Source organism: Pseudophryne corroboree, chromosome 10 (genome assembly GCF_028390025.1).
Source record: "Pseudophryne corroboree isolate aPseCor3 chromosome 10, aPseCor3.hap2, whole genome shotgun sequence".
NCBI lineage: Eukaryota > Metazoa > Chordata > Amphibia > Anura > Myobatrachidae > Pseudophryne > Pseudophryne corroboree.
Window position 1 is genome coordinate 60,127,374 of NC_086453.1, and position 22,524 is coordinate 60,149,897.

Sequence of the window (22,524 nt, forward strand, 5' to 3'; positions counted from 1 at the left end):
TTTGAGCCATGTTCCTGCAGTGTAATCCTACTGGGCCAAACCCCCTCCCCGGCAGATGTGCAAAAGCATCTGTTAAGGCTGGCGGCTACCAGCCATGTTTTTGGCCTCAGCGGCTGCGTGTGCCATCGGTCCAGACAGGCCTGCGTTGTCCTGACCATGCCCCGGAAACGCCACTGCAATGATGTTGACACGCTCCGCGACCGCCTCTGTCTGTCAATCAGGCAGAGGCGATTACACCAGTGAGATGTTTTCGCATCTCACTATGTGGGCACGCGCAGTGCGGCTGCTGCGTGTACGCATACAGCACAGGGCTTCAGACAGTGTTCACTGCCGCTGCAGTTAGCTATATATGCCCTTAGTGACAGATAATAACAATAACAGACAGTGACCCAGTGCTCTGGGAGAGCAGACAGGATCAGAGCTGCTGAATGAGCGTAAGTGCACTGGAGACAAGGATAGTGCAGGGTGAAGACCAAGTGGGTGGAGGGCCCTACCTGCGAGAGCTTACAGTATAGGGGAGTGGGGGGTAAACCTGGAGGTGAACTGGGTAGAGATACAGAGATCATAAGATTATTAGTAGGGCCAAGGGGCGCTGACAGCTGTGCAGGGCCCAGATAATCTGATTGGGCGTGATCAATGCAGGGAGGTGTGGCCAGCCATAAAGTTTCTGCACTGTACTGGGGGAGCACCGGGTGAGGCTGCTGGAGGGAGTGGGGGGTTGGGTGGCGGTTGTGATCACTTCCTCCCCACTCGTCAAGCAGGTTGAGAGAGGATGCCAGCAGTGTCCTCTCTCTCCCGGCTCCATGCTGGTGCTTTCTACATGGTGGAAGGGGGGGCAGCGGGACCCGGGCCCGAGCAAAGAGCACCCGCTCCCCCCGCCTCCTCTCAGCGCCACTGAGTAGGGCTGGTAGGCTTTGATGTACAGGTGTATTTTCAGGGCATGTTGAAACCTTGCAAGTAGTCTTATATGGCAATAGAGGGAGTTCTAGAAAGGGGAGCAGCATGGGAAAAGTCGTGGTTGTGGAACTGGGAAGAAGTGATAAGCACGGCGGAGAGGCGACATTGAAAGGAAGGTGGAAGAGAGCAAGAGGGAGTTTGGAAATGTAATTGGGGAATGAGAGATTGAATGTTTTGAAAGTGAGGGTGATTATATTAAACTGGTTTCTACGGGGAAGAGGGGCAAGTGAAGGAGAGAAGGAGTTGAGAAAGAGTAAGGAGATAGGAAGATGAGATGAGCAGCAGCTCTGAGGATAGATTTCAGAGGGGGGAGACAGAACGGAGAGTTAAAGGTTGTAATAGTCCAGTAGATGCTAAGAGTGTGAATAAGAGGTCTTGTTGTCCCCATGGTGAGGAAAAGTCTGATCCTGGAGATGTTGTGGAGGAAAGCATCAGGATTGGAAGATAACATGACCGTGGGGCCCCCGGGTGGGGGGGGGAATGTAGGCATTAAAGATGATACATAGACAGCGAAATTGAGAAGAGAGAGAATAGGGAAGAAAGTGCCCCGGAAGGGGGGTAGGGGGGACATGAGTTCAGTCCGCAACATATTACATTTAAGAAGACACTGAGGGGTAAATTTACTAAAGCATATAAAAATGGAAAGTGGTGATGTCACCCCTAACAACCAATCAGATTCTGTCTATAATTTTCTAGGATGCAATAGAGAAATGAGACAAAATCTGAATGGTTGCTATGGGCAACATTACCATTTTTAGACGCTATAGTAAATCTACCCCTTAGACACCCAGGAAGAGCAGAAAGAGATGGAAGAGACACAGTTGGAGATTCAAGAGAAAGCGTAGGGGAGACTATGGGGCGGGGAGTGGAGGGTAGAGATGAGCGCCTGACATTTTTCGGGTTTTGTGTTTTGGTTTTGGGTTCGGTTCCGCGGCCGTGTTTTGGGTTCGAACGCGTTTTGGCAAAACCTCACCGAATTTTTTTTGTCGGATTCGGGTGTGTTTTGGATTCGGGTGTTTTTTTCCAAAAACACTAAAAAACAGCTTAAATCATAGAATTTGGGGGTCATTTTGATCCCAAAGTATTATTAACCTCAAAAACCATAATTTACACTCATTTTCAGTCTATTCTGAATACCTCACACCTCACAATATTATTTTTAGTCCTAAAATTTGCACCGAGGTCGCTGTGTGAGTAAGATAAGCGACCCTAGTGGCCGACACAAACACCGGGCCCATCTAGGAGTGGCACTGCAGTGTCACGCAGGATGTCCCTTCCAAAAAACCCTCCCCAAACAGCACATGACGCAAAGAAAAAAAGAGGCGCAATGAGGTAGCTGTGTGAGTAAGATTAGCGACCCTAGTGGCCGACACAAACACCGGGCCCATCTAGGAGTGGCACTGCAGTGTCACGCAGGATGGCCCTTCCAAAAAACCCTCCCCAAACAGCACATGACGCAAAGAAAAAAAGAGGCGCAATGAGGTAGCTGTGTGAGTAAGATTAGCGACCCTAGTGGCCGACACAAACACCGGGCCCATCTAGGAGTGGCACTGCAGTGTCACGCAGGATGGCCCTTCCAAAAAACCCTCCCCAAACAGCACATGACGCAAAGAAAAAAAGAGGCGCAATGAGGTAGCTGACTGTGTGAGTAAGATTAGCGACCCTAGTGGCCGACACAAACACCGGGCCCATCTAGGAGTGGCACTGCAGTGTCACGCAGGATGTCCCTTCCAAAAAACCCTCCCCAAACAGCACATGACGCAAAGAAAAAAAGAGGCGCAATGAGGTAGCTGTGTGAGTAAGATTAGCGACCCTAGTGGCCGACACAAACACCGGGCCCATCTAGGAGTGGCACTGCAGTGTCACGCAGGATGTCCCTTCCAAAAAACCCTCCCCAAACAGCACATGATGCAAAGAAAAAGAAAAGAAAAAAGAGGTGCAAGATGGAATTGTCCTTGGGCCCTCCCACCCACCCTTATGTTGTATAAACAAAACAGGACATGCACACTTTAACCAACCCATCATTTCAGTGACAGGGTCTGCCACACGACTGTGACTGATATGACGGGTTGGTTTGGACCCCCCCCAAAAAAGAAGCAATTAATCTCTCCTTGCACAAACTGGCTCTACAGAGGCAAGATGTCCACCTCATCTTCACCCTCCGATATATCACCGTGTACATCCCCCTCCTCACAGATTATCAATTCGTCCCCACTGGAATCCACCATCTCAGCTCCCTGTGTACTTTGTGGAGGCAATTGCTGCTGGTCAATGTCTCCGCGGAGGAATTGATTATAATTCATTTTAATGAACATCATCTTCTCCACATTTTCTGGATGTAACCTCGTACGCCGATTGCTGACAAGGTGAGCGGCGGCACTAAACACTCTTTCGGAGTACACACTTGTGGGAGGGCAACTTAGGTAGAATAAAGCCAGTTTGTGCAAGGGCCTCCAAATTGCCTCTTTTTCCTGCCAGTATAAGTACGGACTGTGTGACGTGCCTACTTGGATGCGGTCACTCATATAATCCTCCACCATTCTATCAATGTTGAGAGAATCATATGCAGTGACAGTAGACGACATGTCCGTAATCGTTGTCAGGTCCTTCAGTCCGGACCAGATGTCAGCATCAGCAGTCGCTCCAGACTGCCCTGCATCACCGCCAGCGGGTGGGCTCGGAATTCTGAGCCTTTTCCTCGCACCCCCAGTTGCGGGAGAATGTGAAGGAGGAGATGTTGACAGGTCGCGTTCCGCTTGACTTGACAATTTTGTCACCAGCAGGTCTTTCAACCCCAGCAGACCTGTGTCTGCCGGAAAGAGAGATCCAAGGTAGGCTTTAAATCTAGGATCGAGCACGGTGGCCAAAATGTAGTGCTCTGATTTCAACAGATTGACCACCCGTGAATCCTTGTTAAGCGAATTAAGGGCTGCATCCACAAGTCCCACATGCCTAGCGGAATCGCTCCGTGTTAGCTCCTCCTTCAATGCCTCCAGCTTCTTCTGCAAAAGCCTGATGAGGGGAATGACCTGACTCAGGCTGGCAGTGTCTGAACTGACTTCACGTGTGGCAAGTTCAAAGGGCATCAGAACCTTGCACAACGTTGAAATCATTCTCCACTGCACTTGAGACAGGTGCATTCCACCTACTATATCGTGCTCAATTGTATAGGCTTGAATGGCCTTTTGCTGCTCCTCCAACCTCTGAAGCATATAGAGGGTTGAATTCCACCTCGTTACCACTTCTTGCTTCAGATGATGGCAGGGCAGGTTCAGTAGTTTTTGGTGGTGCTCCAGTTTTCTGTACGTGGTGCCTGTACGCCGAAAGTGTCCCGCAATTCTTCTGGCCACCGACAGCATCTCTTGCACGCCCCTGTCGTTTTTTAAAAAATTCTGCACCACCAAATTCAAGGTATGTGCAAAACATGGGACGTGCTGGAATTGGCCCAGATTTAATGCACACACAATATTGCTGGCGTTGTCCGATGCCACAAATCCACAGGAGAGTCCAATTGGGGTAAGCCATTCCGCGATGATCTTCCTCAGTTGCCGTAAGAGGTTTTCAGCTGTGTGCGTATTCTGGAAAGCGGTGATACAAAGCGTAGCCTGCCTAGGAAAGAGTTGGCGTTTGCGAGATGCTGCTACTGGTGCCGCCGCTGCTGTTCTTGCGGCGGGAGTCCATACATCTACCCAGTGGGCTGTCACAGTCATATAGTCCTGACCCTGCCCTGCTCCACTTGTCCACATGTCCGTGGTTAAGTGGACATTGGGTACAGCTGCATTTTTTAGGACACTGGTGACTCTTTTTCTGAGGTCTGTGTACATTTTCGGTATCGCCTGCCTAGAGAAATGGAACCTAGATGGTATTTGGTACCGGGGACACAGTACCTCCAACAAGTCTCTAGTTGGCTCTGCAGTAATGATGGATACCGGAACCACGTTTCTCACCACCCAGGATGCCAAGGCCTCAGTTATCCGCTTTGCAGTAGGATGACTGCTGTGATATTTCATCTTCCTCGCAAAGGACTGTTGAACAGTCAATTGCTTACTGGAAGTAGTACAAGTGGGCTTACGACTTCCCCTCTGGGATGACCATCGACTCCCAGCGGCAACAACAGCAGCGCCAGCAGCAGTAGGCGTTACACGCAAGGATGCATCGGAGGAATCCCAGGCAGGAGAGGACTCGTCAGAATTGCCAGTGACATGGCCTGCAGGACTATTGGCATTCCTGGGGAAGGAGGAAATTGACACTGAGGGAGTTGGTGGGGTGGTTTGCGTGAGCTTGGTTACAAGAGGAAGGGATTTACTGGTCAGTGGACTGCTTCCGCTGTCACCCAAAGTTTTTGAACTTGTCACTGACTTATTATGAATGCGCTGCAGGTGACGTATAAGGGAGGATGTTCCGAGGTGGTTAACGTCCTTACCCCTACTTATTACAGCTTGACAAAGGGAACACACGGCTTGACACCTGTTGTCCGCATTTCTGGTGAAATACCTCCACACCGAAGAGCTGATTTTTTTGGTATTTTCACCTGGCATGTCAACGGCCATATTCCTCCCACGGACAACAGGTGTCTCCCCGGGTGCCTGACTTAAACAAACCACCTCACCATCAGAATCCTCCTGGTCAATTTCCTCCCCAGCGCCAGCAACACCCATATCCTCCTCATCCTGGTGTACTTCAACACTGACATCTTCAATCTGACTATCAGGAACTGGACTGCGGGTGCTCCTTCCAGCACTTGCAGGGGGCGTGCAAATGGTGGAAGGCGCATGCTCTTCACGTCCAGTGTTGGGAAGGTCAGGCATCGCAACCGACACAATTGGACTCTCCTTGTGGATTTGGGATTTCAAAGAACGCACAGTTCTTTGCGGTGCTTTGCCTTTTGCCAGCTTGAGTCTTTTCAGTTTTCTAGCGAGAGGCTGAGTGCTTCCATCCTCATGTGAAGCTGAACCACTAGCCATGAACATAGGCCAGGGCCTCAGCCGTTCCTTGCCACTCCGTGTGGTAAATGGCATATTGGCAAGTTTACGCTTCTCCTCCGACAATTTTATTTTAGGTTTTGGAGTCCTTTTTTTACTGATATTTGGTGTTTTGGTTTTGACATGCTCTGTACTATGCCATTGGGCATCGGCCTTGGCAGACGACGTTGCTGGCATTTCATCGTCTCGGCCATGACTAGTGGCAGCAGCTTCAGCACGAGGTGGAAGTGGATCTTGATCTTTCCCTAATTTTGGAACCTCAACATTTTTGTTCTCCATATTTTAATAGGCACAACTAAAAGGCACCTCAGGTAAACAATGGAGATGGATGGATTGGATACTAGTATACAATTATGGACGGGCTGCCGAGTGCCGACACAGAGGTAGCCACAGCCGTGAACTACCGCACTGTACTGTGTCTGCTGCTAATATAGACTGGTTGATAAAGAGATAGTATACTCGTAACTAGTATGTATGTATAAAGAAAGAAAAAAAAACCACGGTTAGGTGGTATATACAATTATGGACGGGCTGCCGAGTGCCGACACAGAGGTAGCCACAGCCGTGAACTACCGCACTGTACTGTGTCTGCTGCTAATATATAGACTGGTTGATAAAGAGATAGTACACTCGTAACTAGTATGTATGTATAAAGAAAGAAAAAAAAACCACGGTTAGGTGGTATATACAATTATGGACGGGCTGCCGAGTGCCGACACAGAGGTAGCCACAGCCGTGAACTACCGCACTGTACTGTGTCTGCTGCTAATATATAGACTGGTTGATAAAGAGATAGTATACTCGTAACTAGTATGTATGTATAAAGAAAGAAAAAAAAACCACGGTTAGGTGGTATATACAATTATGGACGGGCTGCCGAGTGCCGACACAGAGGTAGCCACAGCCGTGAACTACCGCACTGTACTGTGTCTGCTGCTAATATATAGACTGGTTGATAAAGAGATAGTATACTCGTAACTAGTATGTATGTATAAAGAAAGAAAAAAAAACCACGGTTAGGTGGTATATACAATTATGGACGGGCTGCCGAGTGCCGACACAGAGGTAGCCACAGCCGTGAACTACCGCACTGTACTGTGTCTGCTGCTAATATATAGACTGGTTGATAAAGAGATAGTATACTCGTAACTAGTATGTATGTATAAGGAAAGAAAAAAAAACCACGGTTAGGTGGTATATACAATTATGGACGGGCTGCCGAGTGCCGACACAGAGGTAGCCACAGCCGTGAACTACCGCACTGTACTGTGTCTGCTGCTAATATATAGACTGGTTGATAAAGAGATAGTATACTCGTAACTAGTATGTATGTATAAAGAAAGAAAAAAAAACCACGGTTAGGTGGTATATACAATTATGGACGGGCTGCCGAGTGCCGACACAGAGGTAGCCACAGCCGTGAACTACCGCACTGTACTGTGTCTGCTGCTAATATATAGACTGGTTGATAAAGAGATAGTATACTCGTAACTAGTATGTATGTATAAAGAAAGAAAAAAAAACCACGGTTAGGTGGTATATACAATTATGGACGGGCTGCCGAGTGCCGACACAGAGGTAGCCACAGCCGTGAACTACCGCACTGTACTGTGTCTGCTGCTAATATATAGACTGGTTGATAAAGAGATAGTATACTCGTAACTAGTATGTATGTATAAAGAAAGAAAAAAAAACCACGGTTAGGTGGTATATACAATTATGGACGGGCTGCCGAGTGCCGACACAGAGGTAGCCACAGCCGTGAACTACCGCACTGTACTGTGTCTGCTGCTAATATATAGACTGGTTGATAAAGAGATAGTATACTCGTAACTAGTATGTATGTATAAAGAAAGAAAAAAAAACCACGGTTAGGTGGTATATACAATTATGGACGGGCTGCCGAGTGCCGACACAGAGGTAGCCACAGCCGTGAACTACCGCACTGTACTGTGTCTGCTGCTAATATAGACTGGTTGATAAAGAGATAGTATACTACTAATATTATATACTGGTGGTCAGGTCACTGGTCACTAGTCACACTGGCAGTGGCACTCCTGCAGCAAAAGTGTGCACTGTTTAATTTTAATATAATATTATGTACTCCTGGCTCCTGCTATAACCTATAACTGGCACTGCAGTAGTGCTCCCCAGTCTCCCCCACAATTATAAGCTGTGTGAGCTGAGCAGTCAGACAGATATATATAATATTATATATAGATAATAGATGATGCAGCACACTGGCCTGAGCCTGAGCAGTGCACACAGATATGGTATGTGACTGAGTCACTGTGTGCTGTGTATCGCTTTTTTCAGGCAGAGAACGGATTATATTATGTACTCCTGGCTCCTGCTATAACCTATAACTGGCACTGCAGTAGTGCTCCCCAGTCTCCCCCACAATTATAAGCTGTGTGAGCTGAGCAGTCAGACAGATATATATAATATTATATATAGATAATAGATGATGCAGCACACTGGCCTGAGCCTGAGCAGTGCACACAGATATGGTATGTGACTGAGTCACTGTGTGCTGTGTATCGCTTTTTTCAGGCAGAGAACGGATTATAAATAAAAGTGGTGGTCACTGGTCACTATCAGCAAAACTCTGCACTGTACACTACTGAGTACTCCTAATGCTCCCCAAAATTAGTAAATCAAGTGTCTCTCTAATCTATTCTAATTCTAAACGGAGAGGACGCCAGCCACGTCCTCTCCCTATCAATCTCAATGCACGTGTGAAAATGGCGGCGACGCGCGGCTCCTTATATAGAATCCGAGTCTCGCGATAGAATCCGAGCCTCGCGAGAATCCGACAGCGTCATGATGACGTTCGGGCGCGCTCGGGTTAACCGAGCAAGGCGGGAAGATCCGAGTCGCTCGGACCCGTGAAAAAAAACATGAAGTTCTGGCGGGTTCGGATTCAGAGAAACCGAACCCGCTCATCTCTAGTGGAGGGGGGTGAAGCATAATTTATATTGTTAGCATTCAGGTGGTAATAGAGACAAAAGGACCTGATGAGATCACCAAAGGAAGAGGTCTAGAGAGACAGGAGAATTGACCAGGCCAGACACTTGTAGAACACCCACAGGAGAGAGAGATGGGGAGGTAAAGTTGGAAATATAGGAAAAGTAGAAACGTTTAGAAAGGACAGCCATGAGAGAGTAATGGAGCCCAAGAGAGTGGAGAAATTAAAGAAGGAGACAGTGGTCAACTGTATCATATGCGACTGACAGGTCATGGAAGATAAGGATGGAAGAATGACCCCTAGATTTAGTGATGAGGTCATTTGCATTCTTAGCAAGGGGCAGTCTCCATGGATTGACGTTAGTTAGAGTTAAGTCGGGGAGGGGATGGAGGGAGAAGAGGATGGACATGTGTTGGAGGACAAGTCTTTCCAAGAGCTGAAAGGCAACAGAAGGGGAAAGATGAGGCAGTAGTCAGGGAGTTAGGATGCATAGGAGAATGGGAGATAAGAAGGTGTGTTTAAAGTAGGATGGGACAGTGCCAGTGGAAGGAGACAGAAGGAGAGGGAGAGATTAAGGGGATTAGTCAATTACCCGTGATAGTGCAGCGGGCACGAAAAATGGGTGTTTTCACCCTATCCAATTAGGTCTGTGAAAAACACCCGTTTTTCATGCGAAAAATACTTATGACCTGCGAAAAAAAAATGCGGACCTATGTATTCGTGGCACTAATCGTGGGTCTAATGTGCATTTAACATGGATTATGCTTCGCGTGCCTGGGGATTAGCTCAGTCTTATCGGGGCTACTTGGATAGCCACCAGCAAACCAATTAGTTGCGGTAATTTAATGCGAGTAAATGGATATCACCCTATATAGGTGAGTGAGGTGAGTGCAAGCATGGGGGGTCATTTTGACCCGTTCGCACGCAGCGGTTTGTCGCTGCGGTACAAATGGGTCCGGAATGCTCATGCGTGGCGGCCGCACTGCGCATGCGCAACGTTGCCCGGCGACGTTGCCCGGCGACGTTGCGTCCAGGACAACGAAGAAAGCGGTCACAGAGCCGACTGCAAGAAAATTGACAGAAAGAAGGCCTTCCTGGGCGTCACCAGACCATTGCCAGACGTTTTCGGGGAGTGAAGAAAACGCAGGCGTGTCCAGGAGAACGGAGGGCGGATGTCTGACGTCAAAGCCGGCACCTGCATCGCTGAGATCGTCGCACAGGGTGATACCCCTTTCACATCGCACAAATAACCCGGTATCGACACGGCATATTGCCGTGTCGACACGGGTCAGTGTGCGATGTGAAAGCACTTTGCGTGAATTAGCGGGTCATCTGACCCGGTAATTCAACCCGGTATAAAAGAAGGGTTATACCCGGGTTGAATACCGGGTCAGGTGCAGTGTGAATGGGAGCCGCGTCGATGTGACACGGCTCCCATTCACAGCATAGGGAGAGGCGGCGCAGGAGATGTGCTCATCTCCCAGTGCCGCCTCCGCCCCTGCTGCGCCCCCGCTGCTATGGCAACCGACCCGGTATATTGCCTTGTCGGAAAGCCAGCAAAGGAGAGCAAATGCCGGATCCCACCCGATAAGGACACGTTTCTCTTACCGGGTGGGATCCGGCATTTGCGATCTGAAAGCGGCATGAGTATGTCCAGGGCTAGTCTTGTTTTACTTAAAAATTATTTAGCTTAGCAGGGCTGCACAAGCGATCACAGCCCTGCTAAGCTAAAATACACTCCTCCATAGGCGTGGACTAGTTGATCGCAGCAGCAGCAAAAAGTTGCTGGCTGCGATCAACTCGGAATGACCACCATAGACTGAGAGGGATGGACGAGGTGTCAGGCAATGGGGTGAAGACAGAGGTGGATGGGGGGAGGATAAGAGGAGGTAACAGACATCAATGTCAGTTTAGGGTCCTAAGAATTGGTAGACAATAAACAAGGACACAATATACCAATAGATAGAAGCCAACAATTCTGACAGGAATTCAGGCTGCAAATTCATCTCATAATGTTGTTCAAGTCTTCCTAAGTAGTGATATTTGTCCTGATTGGGCCAGAGGTGCACGCAATGTACTGTAGATGTTGGACGTAGGGGAGTGTTTTATTTGCCACTGCTCGTGCCAAAGACGCACGATCGGCGATTGAGTTCAACTGCAAAGAGGATTTAAGTGCAGAGTGAGTGATAAGTCGTTTGGTGGAGTTAACAGGGTGGTGGCTATAAAAACGCAGGCGTATCTGGACAGTTTTCTGGGTATTGCCTAGTCAGCCACTGCAAATTCGCTCGCAACCAGGGCTGTTGAAATGATTCCTGGGCCTTGGTATTAAAAGTGGGGATGGCCTAATCACAGATGTGTGGTCACGAATGATAAACATTGCTCCACTGTGTCAGACTCAGAATCGCGGTATTTTCACAAACTTGATTTATCTATACACAATCAATCATCTGTGACAGTACAAGAGTAATTCACAGTGATCATATAAGCATGCCGCATATAATTTAAATCAGCATAAGCTGCTTGTGCGTTCTACTCGCATATGATGCTTTTTCTGCAAAAAAAGAAGTGCAATGCTAACAAATTTGCACGGGACAGCTTACTCACGACAGGCATCTCCAGCTGCGTGGCGCACTGAGACAAGATGTATGAGGACACACCTGCAGTATTACTATATAAGGCTTCATGATAGAGATGATCATCGGAAACCGAATATGGGGTTTGCGATGGTTGGCAGCCACTTGATGATGGTTCATTCCATGGCTGCTGACGTCCATTCTGCTGCGGTTATCCGGAAGTGGTGTCTGTAGCACATCTCCTATGCGCACACAGAAAGCTAAGACTTCTGATGTGAATGCGCCATGTCTATCCTTTGGCGGCTAAATCATTAACTGGTTTCCTTGCTATCGATTGCGGGGTTGACTCCACTAATGTCCATCCCCACCTCATGATGCAAAAACAACTCAGTGTTAGCCTATTCGCAAAGCTCACAACGGGTGGTATTCATGTGACCGCCGGTCAGCTGACCGACAGTCACATGACCTCCTCCACGAGCCCGACGGCTCACTTTCCCGATGGTCGGCATGCCAACCAATAGGGACTATTTCCACTCGTGGGTGTCCACGACACCTAAAGAGTGGGAATAGAACCCGTGGCGACCGCAGGTCGCCACCGAGCCCGCAGCGTGGCGAGCGCAGCGAGCCCACAAGGGGCTTGCTGCACTCGCCCCTCCCCGCCGGGATCCCGGCGTCGGTTTGCTGCCGGGATCCCGGCGTCGGTAAGCTGACCGGCGGTCAGGAGACCGCCGGTCAGCCATACTACACCCCTCACAACTGATCACTCAGTACGTGTGTGGTATGTAAGGTCGACAGTAAGTGGGTCGAGAGTGTTTTGGTCGACCACTATTTGTCGACAGGGTCTTTAGGTCGACTTGTTCTAGGCTGACAGGTCAAAAGGTCGACATGAGTTTTTGATGTTTTTTTGGTGTCGTTTTCTCCGTACAGTGACCGGGAACCCCAATTAGTGCACTGTGTCTCCTCGCATGGTGAGCGACCGTTCCCAGTTGTAGTCCATGTGGATCATAAAGTATGAAAAAGTTGAAAAAAATAAAAAAAAAATGTGACAAACTCATGTCGACCTTTTGACCTGTCAACCTAGAACATGTCGACTTAAAGACCCTGTGGACCTATTTACTGTCGACGAACAGTGGTCGACCAAAACACTGTCGACCTATTTAGTGTCGATCTAAAGATCGGATCCCATGACTGAGGCTGTGTGGTCGCTCAGAGTCAGAAAGAATCAGAGCCTTCAGAACTACAACTCCCGGCACACACCGCGCGGCGCGCAGCGTCCAACGTCAGAGACGTGGCAGCCGTGACCGCGTCCAATCAGAGGGCCGATACCGCGCGATTTGAACCCGGGCTGGCGGAAGTGTAAACTCGAAAAGCCACGGAGTGTGGGCGGGGCGGCCGGGATAAGGGACTTTATGGTATATCTGTCATCATAGAGGATCCCCCAATTGTCCCCAGCGCCGATCACTGTCGGTAAGTCTGGGTAATGTGGAGCTGTGTGTGTGTGCTGAAACTGCACAGGACCCTGGTGACCTACTGCAGACAGAGGAGCAGCGTGCACCCATTATTTACTGTATCATCTCTGTATAGTCAGTGTGTAGCTGCAGAGGAATCACCACACACTATGCATAGCTCTAGTCTCCCTGTTTCCTATTGTATCAGAATCCCATATACTTACCCCCACTGTAGCCATAACGCTTGTCTCCCTCCAGCATATATAGCGCCATGGTGCCCGATTACCACAATCCACGTATAAAATACAGTTGTGAGATATTTTTACCAGTAATTGAAGTTACCGTGCTCATGGCAAAGTGGTGATCACTGCTGTTGCTTTACCGGTGAGCCAAATGGACATAGGCCCTCATTCAGAGTTGTTCGCTCGCTAGCTACTTTTAGCAGCCGTGCAAACGCATAGTCGCCGCCCACGGGGGAGTGTATTTTAGCTTTGCAAGTGTGCGATCGCATGTGCAGCCAAGCTGTACAAAAACATTTTGTGCAAAACAAGACCAGCCCTGTAGTTACTTATCCTGTGCGATGATTCCAGCGATGGAGGTCCCGGAATTGACGTCAGACACCCGCCCTGCAAACGCTTGGACACGCCTGCATTTTACCTACCACTCCCAGAAAACGGTTAGTTCACACCCATAAGCACCCTCTTCCTGTCAATCTCCTTGCGATCGGCTGTGCGAATGGAATCGTCGCTAGAAGCAGTGCACAGCAACGATGCTGTTTGTACCCATATGACACGCGTACGCATTGCGGTGCATGCGCAGTTTTGGCATTTTTTTACCTGATTGCTGCGCAAATCGGCAGCGTGCGATCAACTCTGAATGACCCCCATAAGCCGGTGGGGTGGCCTCTCTGTTAATAAAATGTCCTTGAATAGGCCATGTGACGATGCCGGCCAAGCTCCAGGATGCTTCATGTCCCGGAGTTTGGTAAATGTGACAATTAGGCTGCCCTGGACAACCTGCAGAAGCTGCTTTTGCAAATGAAAATGGAGGGATAGCGGAGATCTGCTGCTGCCCCCCCCCCCCTTCTTAAATCCTGTGGGTAGTTTAGTTTGTTCAAGTATCCACCAAAAAAGTGTGTGTTCCCACAAAATCCACATGGTAAATATGTCCTAAGTGCTTCATAAAGTATTTAAAGGTTTTATATTGTATCTATGTCACTAATACTACTACATATCAGTTGTACAGTATCTGTTTCTCTAACGTCCTAGTGGATGCTGGGAACTCCGTAAGGACCATGGGGAATAGCGGGCTCCGAAGGAGGCTGGGCACTCTAGAAAGATCTTAGACTACCTGGTGTGCACTGGCTCCTCCCACTATGACCCTCCTCCAAGCCTCAGTTAGATTTCGTGCCCGGCCGAGGTTGGATGCACACTAGGGGCTCTCCTGAGCTCTTAGAAAGTTATAGTCTTAGAATTTGTTTTTTTCAGTGAGACCTGCTGGCAACAGGCTCACTGCAGCGAGGGACTAAGGGGAGAAGAAGCGAACTCGCCTGCTTGCAGCCGGATTGGGCTTCTTAGGCTACTGGACACCATTAGCTCCAGAGGGATCGACCGCAGGCCCAGCCTTGATGTTCGGTCCCGGAGCCGCGCCGCCGTCCCCCTTACAGAGCCAGAAGCAGGAAGATGGTCCGGAAAATCGGCGGCATGAAGACATCCTGTCTTCACCAAGGTAGCGCACAGCACTGCAGCTGTGCGCCATTGCTCCTCATACACACTTCACACTCCGGTCACTGAGGGTGCAGGGCGCTGGGGGGGGGCGCCCTGAGGCAGCAATAAAAACACCTTGGCTGGCTAAAATACCTCAATATATAGCCCCTGGGGCTATATATGAGGTAAATACCCCTGCCAGAATCCCCCAAAAAGCGGGAGAATAGGCAGTGAAAAAGGGGCGGAGCCTATCTCCTCAGCACACTGGCGCCATTTTTCCCTCACAGCTCGGCTGGAAGGAAGCTCCCTGGCTCTTCCCTGCATTTCTACAGTACAGTAAGAGGGAAAAGAGAGGGGGGGCACTAAATTGGCACTGTATACAGTATAAGCAGCTATTAGGGACATAACTCAGTTAGTCCCTGTATATATATAGCGCTCTGGTGTGTGCTGGCATACTCTTACTCTGTCCCCCCAAAGGGCTTTTGTGGGTCCTGTCCTCTATTTGAGCATTCCCTGTGTGTGTGGAGTGTGTCGGTACGGCTGTGTCGACATGTTTGAGGAGGATAATGATGTGGAGGGGGAGCAGATGCCTTTAGCAGAGATGTCACCCCCTGCGGGGCAGACACCTGAGTAGATGGTATTATGGCAAGAAATGAGTGCACGTATAGACTCCTTACATAAAAAATTTGACGACATGCCGACTGTGGGACAGCCGAGTCTTCAGCTCGTGCCTGTCCAAGGGTCTCAAAAGTCATCAGGGGCTCTAAAACGCCCGTTATCTCAGGTGGCACAAGTAGATGTCGACACGGATACTGACGCCAGTGTCGACGACGATGAGTCAAATTTAATGCCCGTTAAGGCCATTCGCTGCATGATTGAGGCAATGAAAGAGGTGTTAAATATTTCTGATTTACATCCAGGTACCACAAAAAAGGGTATTATGTTTGGGGAGAAAAAACTACCTGTAGTTTTTCCCCCGTCAGATGAATTAAATGAGGTGTGTGAATAAGCGTGGGCTTCCCCTGATAAGAAATTGGTGATTCCTAAGAAATTACTAATGGCGTTCCCTTTCCCGCCAGAGGATAGGTTACGTTGGGAAACACCCCCGAGGGTGGATAAAGCGCTCACACGTTTGTCAAAAAAGGTGGCACTACCGTCCCAGGATACGGCCGCCCTTAAGGAACCTGCTGATAGAAGGCAGGAGGCGATCCTGAAGTCTGTATATACACACTCAGGCATTATACTCAGACCAGCAATTGCGTCAGCTTGGATGTGCAGTGCTGCCGCTGCGTGGTCAGATAACCTGTCAGAAAATATTGACACACTAGACAGAGACACGATCCTGTTAACAATTGACCATATAAAAGACTCAGTCTTATACATGAGAGATGCACAGAGGGAAATCTGCCGGCTGGCATCTAAAGTAAGTGCACTATCTATCTCTGCTAGGAGATGCTTATGGACTCGCCAGTGGACTGGAGATGCAGATTCCAAAAGGCACATGGAAGTTTTGCCTTATAAAGGGGAGGAATTATTTGGGGATGGTCTCTCCGACCTAGTTTCCACAGCAACGTCTGGGAAGTCAGCATTTTTACCCCATGTCCCCTCACAGCCTAAGAAGGCGCCATTTTATCAGGTTCAGTCCTTTCGATCCCAGAAAAACAAGCGGGGAAATGGAGGGTCTTTTCTGTCAAGAGGCAGAGGCAGGGGAAAAAGGCTGCAGCAAACAGCAGGTTCCCAGGAACAAAAGTCCTCCCCCGCTTCCTCTTCCAAGTCCGCCGCATGACGGTGGGGCTTCACAAGCGGAGCCAGGTACGGTGGGGGCCCGCCTCAGGAATTTCAGCGATCAGTGGGTTCGCTCACAGGTGGATCCCTGGATCCTTCAAATAGTATCTCAGGGATACAGGCTGGAATTCGAGGCGATTCCACCCCGCCGTTTCCTAAAATCCGCCTTGCCGATTGCTCCCTCAGACAGGGAGGCAGTGCTAGCGGCAATTCACAAGCTGTATTCCCAGCAGGTGATAATCAAGGTACCCCTACTTCAACAAGGCCGGGGTTACTATTCCACACTATTTGTGGTACCGAAACCGGACGGTTCGGTGAGACCCATTCTAAATTTGAAGTCCTTGAACACATACATAAAAAAATTCAAGTTCAAGATGGAATCGCTCAGGGCGGTTATTGCAAGCCTCGACGAGGGGGATTACATGGTATCCCTGGACATCAAGGATGCTTACCTGCATGTCCCCATTTACAATTCTCACCAGGAGTACCTCAGATTTGTGGTACAGGATTGCCATTACCAATTCCAGACGCTGCCGTTTGGACTCTCCACGGCACCGAGGGTATTTACCAAGGTTATGGCGGAAATGATGATACTCCTTCGAAAAAAGGGAGTTTTAATTATCCCATACTTGGACGATCTCCTAATAAAGGCACGATCCAAGGAACAGTTGTTAGTGGGAGTAGCACTATCTCAGGAAGTGCTGAGCCAGCACGGTTGGATTCTGAATATCCCAAAGTCACAGCTGGTCCCCACGACACGTCTAATGTTCCTGGGAATGATTCTGGACACGGCCCAGAAAAAAGTGTTTCTCCCGGAGGAGAAAGCCAGGGAGTTGTCTTCTCTAGTCAGAGACCTCCTAAAACCAAAACAGGTATCGGTGCATCACTGCACGCGGGTCCTGGGAAAGATGGTAGCTTCTTACGAAGCAATTCCATTCGGCAGGTTCCATGCCAGAATCTTTCAGTGGAACCTGTTGGACAAGTGGTCCGGATCGCATCTTCAGATGCATCGTTTAATAACCCTGTCTCCACGAACCAGGGTGTCTCTTCTGTGGTGGCTGAACAGTGCTCATCTTCTGGAGGGCCGCAGATTCGGCATACAGGACTGGGTCCTGGTGACCACGGATGCCAGCCTACGAGGCTGGGGGGCAGTCACAAAGGGAAGAAATTTCCAGGGACTATGGTCAAGTCAGGAGACTGCCCTTCACATAAATATTCTGGAACTAAGGGCCATTTACAATGCCCTAAGTCAAGCAAAATCCCTGCTCCTACACCAGCCGGTGCTGATCCAGTCAGACAACATCACGGCAGTCGCCCATGTGAATCGACAGGGCGGCACAAGAAGCAGGACGGCGATGGCAGAAGCCACAAAAATTCTCCGATGGGCGGAGAATCATGTACTAGCACTGTCAGCAGTGTTCATCCCGGGAGTGGACAACTGGGAAGCAGACTTTCTCAGCAGGCACGACCTCCACCCGGGAGAGTGGGGACTTCATCCAGAAGTCTTCCAAATGATTGTAAATCAATGGGGTCGTCCACAGGTGGACATGATGGCGTCCCGCATAAACAAAAAACTAGAGAAGTATTGCGCCAGGTCAAGAGACCCTCAGGCGATAGCGGTGGACGCCCTAGTGACACCGTGGGTGTACCGGTCAGTGTATGTGTTCCCTCCTCTACCTCTCATACCAAAGGTACTGAGAATAATAAGAAAGCGAGGAGTAAACACAATTCTCGTGGTTCCGGATTGGCCAAGAAGAGCATGGTACCCGGAACTTCAAGAGATGATCTCAGAGGACCCTTGGTCCCTGCCGCTCAGACAGGACCTGCTACAGCAGGGCCCCTGTCTGTTCCAAGACTTACCGCGGCTGCGTTTGACGGCATGGCGGTTGAACGCCGGATCCTGAAGGAAAAGGGCATTCCGGAGGAAGTCATTCCTACGCTTATTAAAGCCAGGAAAGATGTTACGGCAAAACATTATCACCGCATATGGCGGAAATATGTTGCATGGTGCGAGGCCAAAAAGGCCCCAACAGAGGAATTTCAACTGGGTCGATTTCTGCATTTCCTGCAAGCAGGAGTGAATATGGGCCTAAAACTAGGCTCCATTAAAGTACAGATCTCGGCTCTGTCGATTTTCTTTCAAAAGGAACTAGCTTCAGTACCTGAAGTTCAGACATTTGTGAAGGGAGTGCTGCATATTCAGCCCCCATTTGTGCCTCCTGTGGCACCGTGGGATCTCAACGTGATGTTGAATTTCTTGAAATCACATTGGTTTGAGCCACTAAAAACCGTGGATCTGAAATATCTCACGTGGAAGGTGGTCATGTTATTGGCCCTGGCATCAGCCAGGCGAGTGTCAGAATTGGCGGCTTTATCATGTAAAAGCCCTTATCTGATTTTTCATATGGATAGGGCAGAATTGAGGACTCGTCCCCAGTTTCTCCCTAAGGTGGTGTCAGCGTTTCACCTGAACCAACCTATTGTGGTGCCTGCGGCTACTAAGGATTTGGAGGACTCCAAGTTGCTAGACGTTGTCAGGGCCCTGAAAATATATGTTTCCAGGACGGCTGGAGTCAGAAAATCTGACTCGCTGTTTATCCTATATGCACCCAACAAGCTGGGTGCTCCTGCTTCTAAGCAGACTATTGCTCGTTGGATTTGTAGTACAATTCAGCTTGCACATACTGTGGCAGGCCTGCCACAGCCTAAATCTGTCAATGCCCATTCCACAAGGAAGGTGGGCTCATCTTGGGCGGCTGCCCGAGGGGTCTCGGCTTTACAACTTTGCCGAGCAGCTACTTGGTCAGGGGCAAACACGTTTGCAAAATTCTATAAATTTGATACCCTGGCTGAGGAGGACCTGGAGTTCTCTCATTCGGTGCTGCAGAGTCATCCGCACTCTCCCGCCCGTTTGGGAGCTTTGGTATAATCCCCATGGTCCTTACGGAGTTCCCAGCATCCACTAGGACGTTAGAGAAAATAAGAATTTACTCACCGGTAATTCTGTTTCTCGTAGTCCGTAGTGGATGCTGGGCGCCCATCCCAAGTGCGGTCTATCTGCAATACTTGTACATAGTTATTGTTAACTAAATCGGGTTATTGTTGAGCCATCTGTTGAGAGGCTCTATCGTTTCATACTGTTAACTGTGTTTCATATCACGAGTTGTTCGGTGTGATTGGTGTGGCTGGTATGAGTCTTACCCGGGATTCAAAATCCTTCGTTATTGTGTACGCTCGTCCGGGCACAGTATCCTAACTGAGGCTTGGAGGAGGGTCATAGTGGGAGGAGCCAGTGCACACCAGGTAGTCTAAGATCTTTCTAGAGTGCCCAGCCTCCTTCGGAGCCCGCTATTCCCCATGGTCCTTACGGAGTTCCCAGCATCCACTACGGACTACGAGAAACAGAATTACCGGTGAGTAAATTCTTATTTTTTTGCATTGTACATTTTCTTGTGCGTCAATATAAAAATGTACATTAAAAAAATTATGTGAAAGAAAAAATACTGATGTATTCTGGGGCGAAGTTGTGTTTATTATTATTATTATTATTATTCCATATTCAGCAGTGCTGAAACTTATACTGCATATGTAATTTTGTACTATGAGAAATAAAGCTATGGAGCAAATGTACCAGCTCCACACAACTATTACAATGACAGAACCCATTCCGATGGCACAGACGGCAGGTGACCATATACATCAGTTTCCCAGTCTGCCTGTAGAGTCGGATTAACTGCTACTTTTAATTTACATTTTCTTTATAGCAATTATTTGTTTTTTAAATGCTTTATTTTATGTATTTGTTTCCAGTTATTTATATAGCGCACACATATTCTGCAGTCCTTTTACAGAGAATATTTGCCCATTCACATCGGTACCTGCCCCAGTGGAGTTTACAGTCTATGTTCCCTACCACATGTACACACATTTACGCTAGGGTTCATTTTGTGGAGATCCAGTTAACCTACCAGTATATTTTTGGATTGTGGGAGGAAACCGGAGTACCTGGAGGAAACCCACGCAAGCACGGGGAGAATATACAAACTCCACACAGTTAGGGCCATGGTAGGAATCTAACCCATGACCTCAGTGCTGTGAGGCAGTAATGCTAACCATTACACCATCTGTAACATTTGCCACTTAATTTGATTACTTCGCTAGCGATGTTATTTTAAGATTTTTTTATTTTTTTTTACATTTTATTTAAATTCTTTTCCCTTCTACATTTCAGCCTCTCTGCAGGATCGTAGCACATAAAATATAAGATGTTTTTTTATTTGAATAATATAATAGAGCTATTGGGAATATGGGTATGTGTAAAAGATTTCGTACCTTGACGGAACTTGAGATGCACAACATACATTTGCCTAAAACATTATGTAATTGAGCGGAAGTCCTTGTTCACTGACGTCGGCTACTTTATGATACGTTACTGACTGGGGATGTATGTCCCCCATACCCAACCCCACTGACTGCTGTGTTCTTCTGTGGGACTATTTAAACAAAGTCTGCAGCTGAGAAGTATAGCGCTTAAAAGGCACGGTCCAAAATGTTTACTGTGTGATAGCATTTATCTTGAAGGAGGATTAACACTTTGTTCTCTCCCCAGGGGAACTCTGAGACGGCTGCCAGATTTCGGTACTATGACTGCCTCTCCTGCCCATGAGGAGGGCAATGTGTCAGTTGTCGTTCGTGTCCGGCCACCTAACTCGCGCGAGGAAGAAGGAAACCAGCACTCGGTTGTACACGTAGTAGACCACAGTATTCTGCTGTTTGACCCGGAGGAGTCGGAGACATCTAATTTCTTCTCCAGCCTAAGGGGCCACGAAGGGACAAAGCGCAAAGGGAAAGATCTGAAATTCATATTTGACCGTGTGTTTGGGGAACAGAGCAGCCAGCAAGAAGTGTTTGAACACACCACTAAGAAGATCCTTGACGGTGTCTTAAATGGCTACAACTGCTCTGGTAATCAAATCAATATTATATTTCAGTGTGTTAGGGTGTAAGTAACCGTCAAACTTCTGTTTTCTGATATACCGGTTACCAGCCCGTCAAAATGGCGGAATGCATAAGCGTAATGTCAGCGGCTACGGCTGTGCGTGCCCGAACGGAGCCACATCTAAGTTATGTGCTGTGTTTAATTCTTCCACCCAGTGATTAGTATTCTACTTGGTGTAGTTTTCATTCTAGGTATCAGTTATTTTAATACATGGCAAGGACCATATTTACATTCTTGTTTATTGTATCACTGCACATAATATACAATCCTGGATAGTCATAGCTGTTGGGTTTGTTATCAAGCTGTGATTATATCGCCGTAAAGCCTGTCTGTGTAAATCTTTATGCAACTCCTGGTACAACGCCGGAACCCTTCACTGTGGCTCTCTTCATTCCTTAATACATTTAGTGTTTGCCTATGGAGCTACCGGTGCCGGGAAGACTCACACAATGCTGGGTACGGAATCTGACCCTGGAGTGATGTATCTCACTATGGTGGAGCTATACCGGGCCATTGAGGCAATCAAAGAGGAGAAGTCGTGCGAGGTGCTCATCTCCTACCTGGAGGTGAGTGCTGCTTGTCCGTTTCATGGGACATCATCATGAAACTTTTATTGTGAAGTTGGGAAGTGACACAAAGGGGGGTATTCAGCTGTTTGAAAAGACAGTTGGGTGTCTGTTTTTTCCAGTCTATTAGATATGAAAAAACAGTCACCGAACTGACTTTTCAAACAATTGAATTTCCCCCAAAGAGTAACACTGGTGAGGTCTCTCCTCTGGGAGGGATTACACCTTTCAGAGCACAGAGTTTTAGCCTCATCACTGCACACCTCCCATTCTATTAGATGTAGTGGGGGGGGGAGAGAGAGAGAGTGAGTATGTGCTCAAAGTGGACCCGTTGTCTTTGTAGTTTCTTTGTGTTTTTATAGGAGTTACTGTATGAACAGCAGTCTGGTCTCTTTATGACCATGTTCACTGCTGTCTCCGTTAAAAGGATAGCTCCGTCCCAAATTACAGATTGAGTTTTGCGTTGGGTTAGAGGGGGTCAATAAAATAACTAAATCTTACTAGCCTACTCTTCCCTTATCCCCTGGCTGCTCCACTTTT

The 22,524-nt window shown here is 48.3% G+C and overlaps 1 protein-coding gene across 1 annotated transcript in view; it reads left to right on the plus strand.

Annotated features, from left to right (window-relative positions):
* The first annotated feature begins 12,831 nt into the window (after window positions 1-12,831).
* Window positions 12,832-22,524, plus strand: part of LOC134965997 (kinesin-like protein KIF18B) — a 205,018-nt gene continuing 195,325 nt past the window's right edge. The window contains exons 1-3 of the mRNA XM_063942446.1: window positions 12,832-12,947; window positions 21,029-21,384; window positions 21,827-21,984. Coding sequence (XP_063798516.1) covers window positions 21,063-21,384; window positions 21,827-21,984 — 480 coding nt within the window. The 5' untranslated portion in view covers window positions 12,832-12,947; window positions 21,029-21,062. The remainder of the gene's footprint in view (window positions 12,948-21,028; window positions 21,385-21,826; window positions 21,985-22,524) is intronic.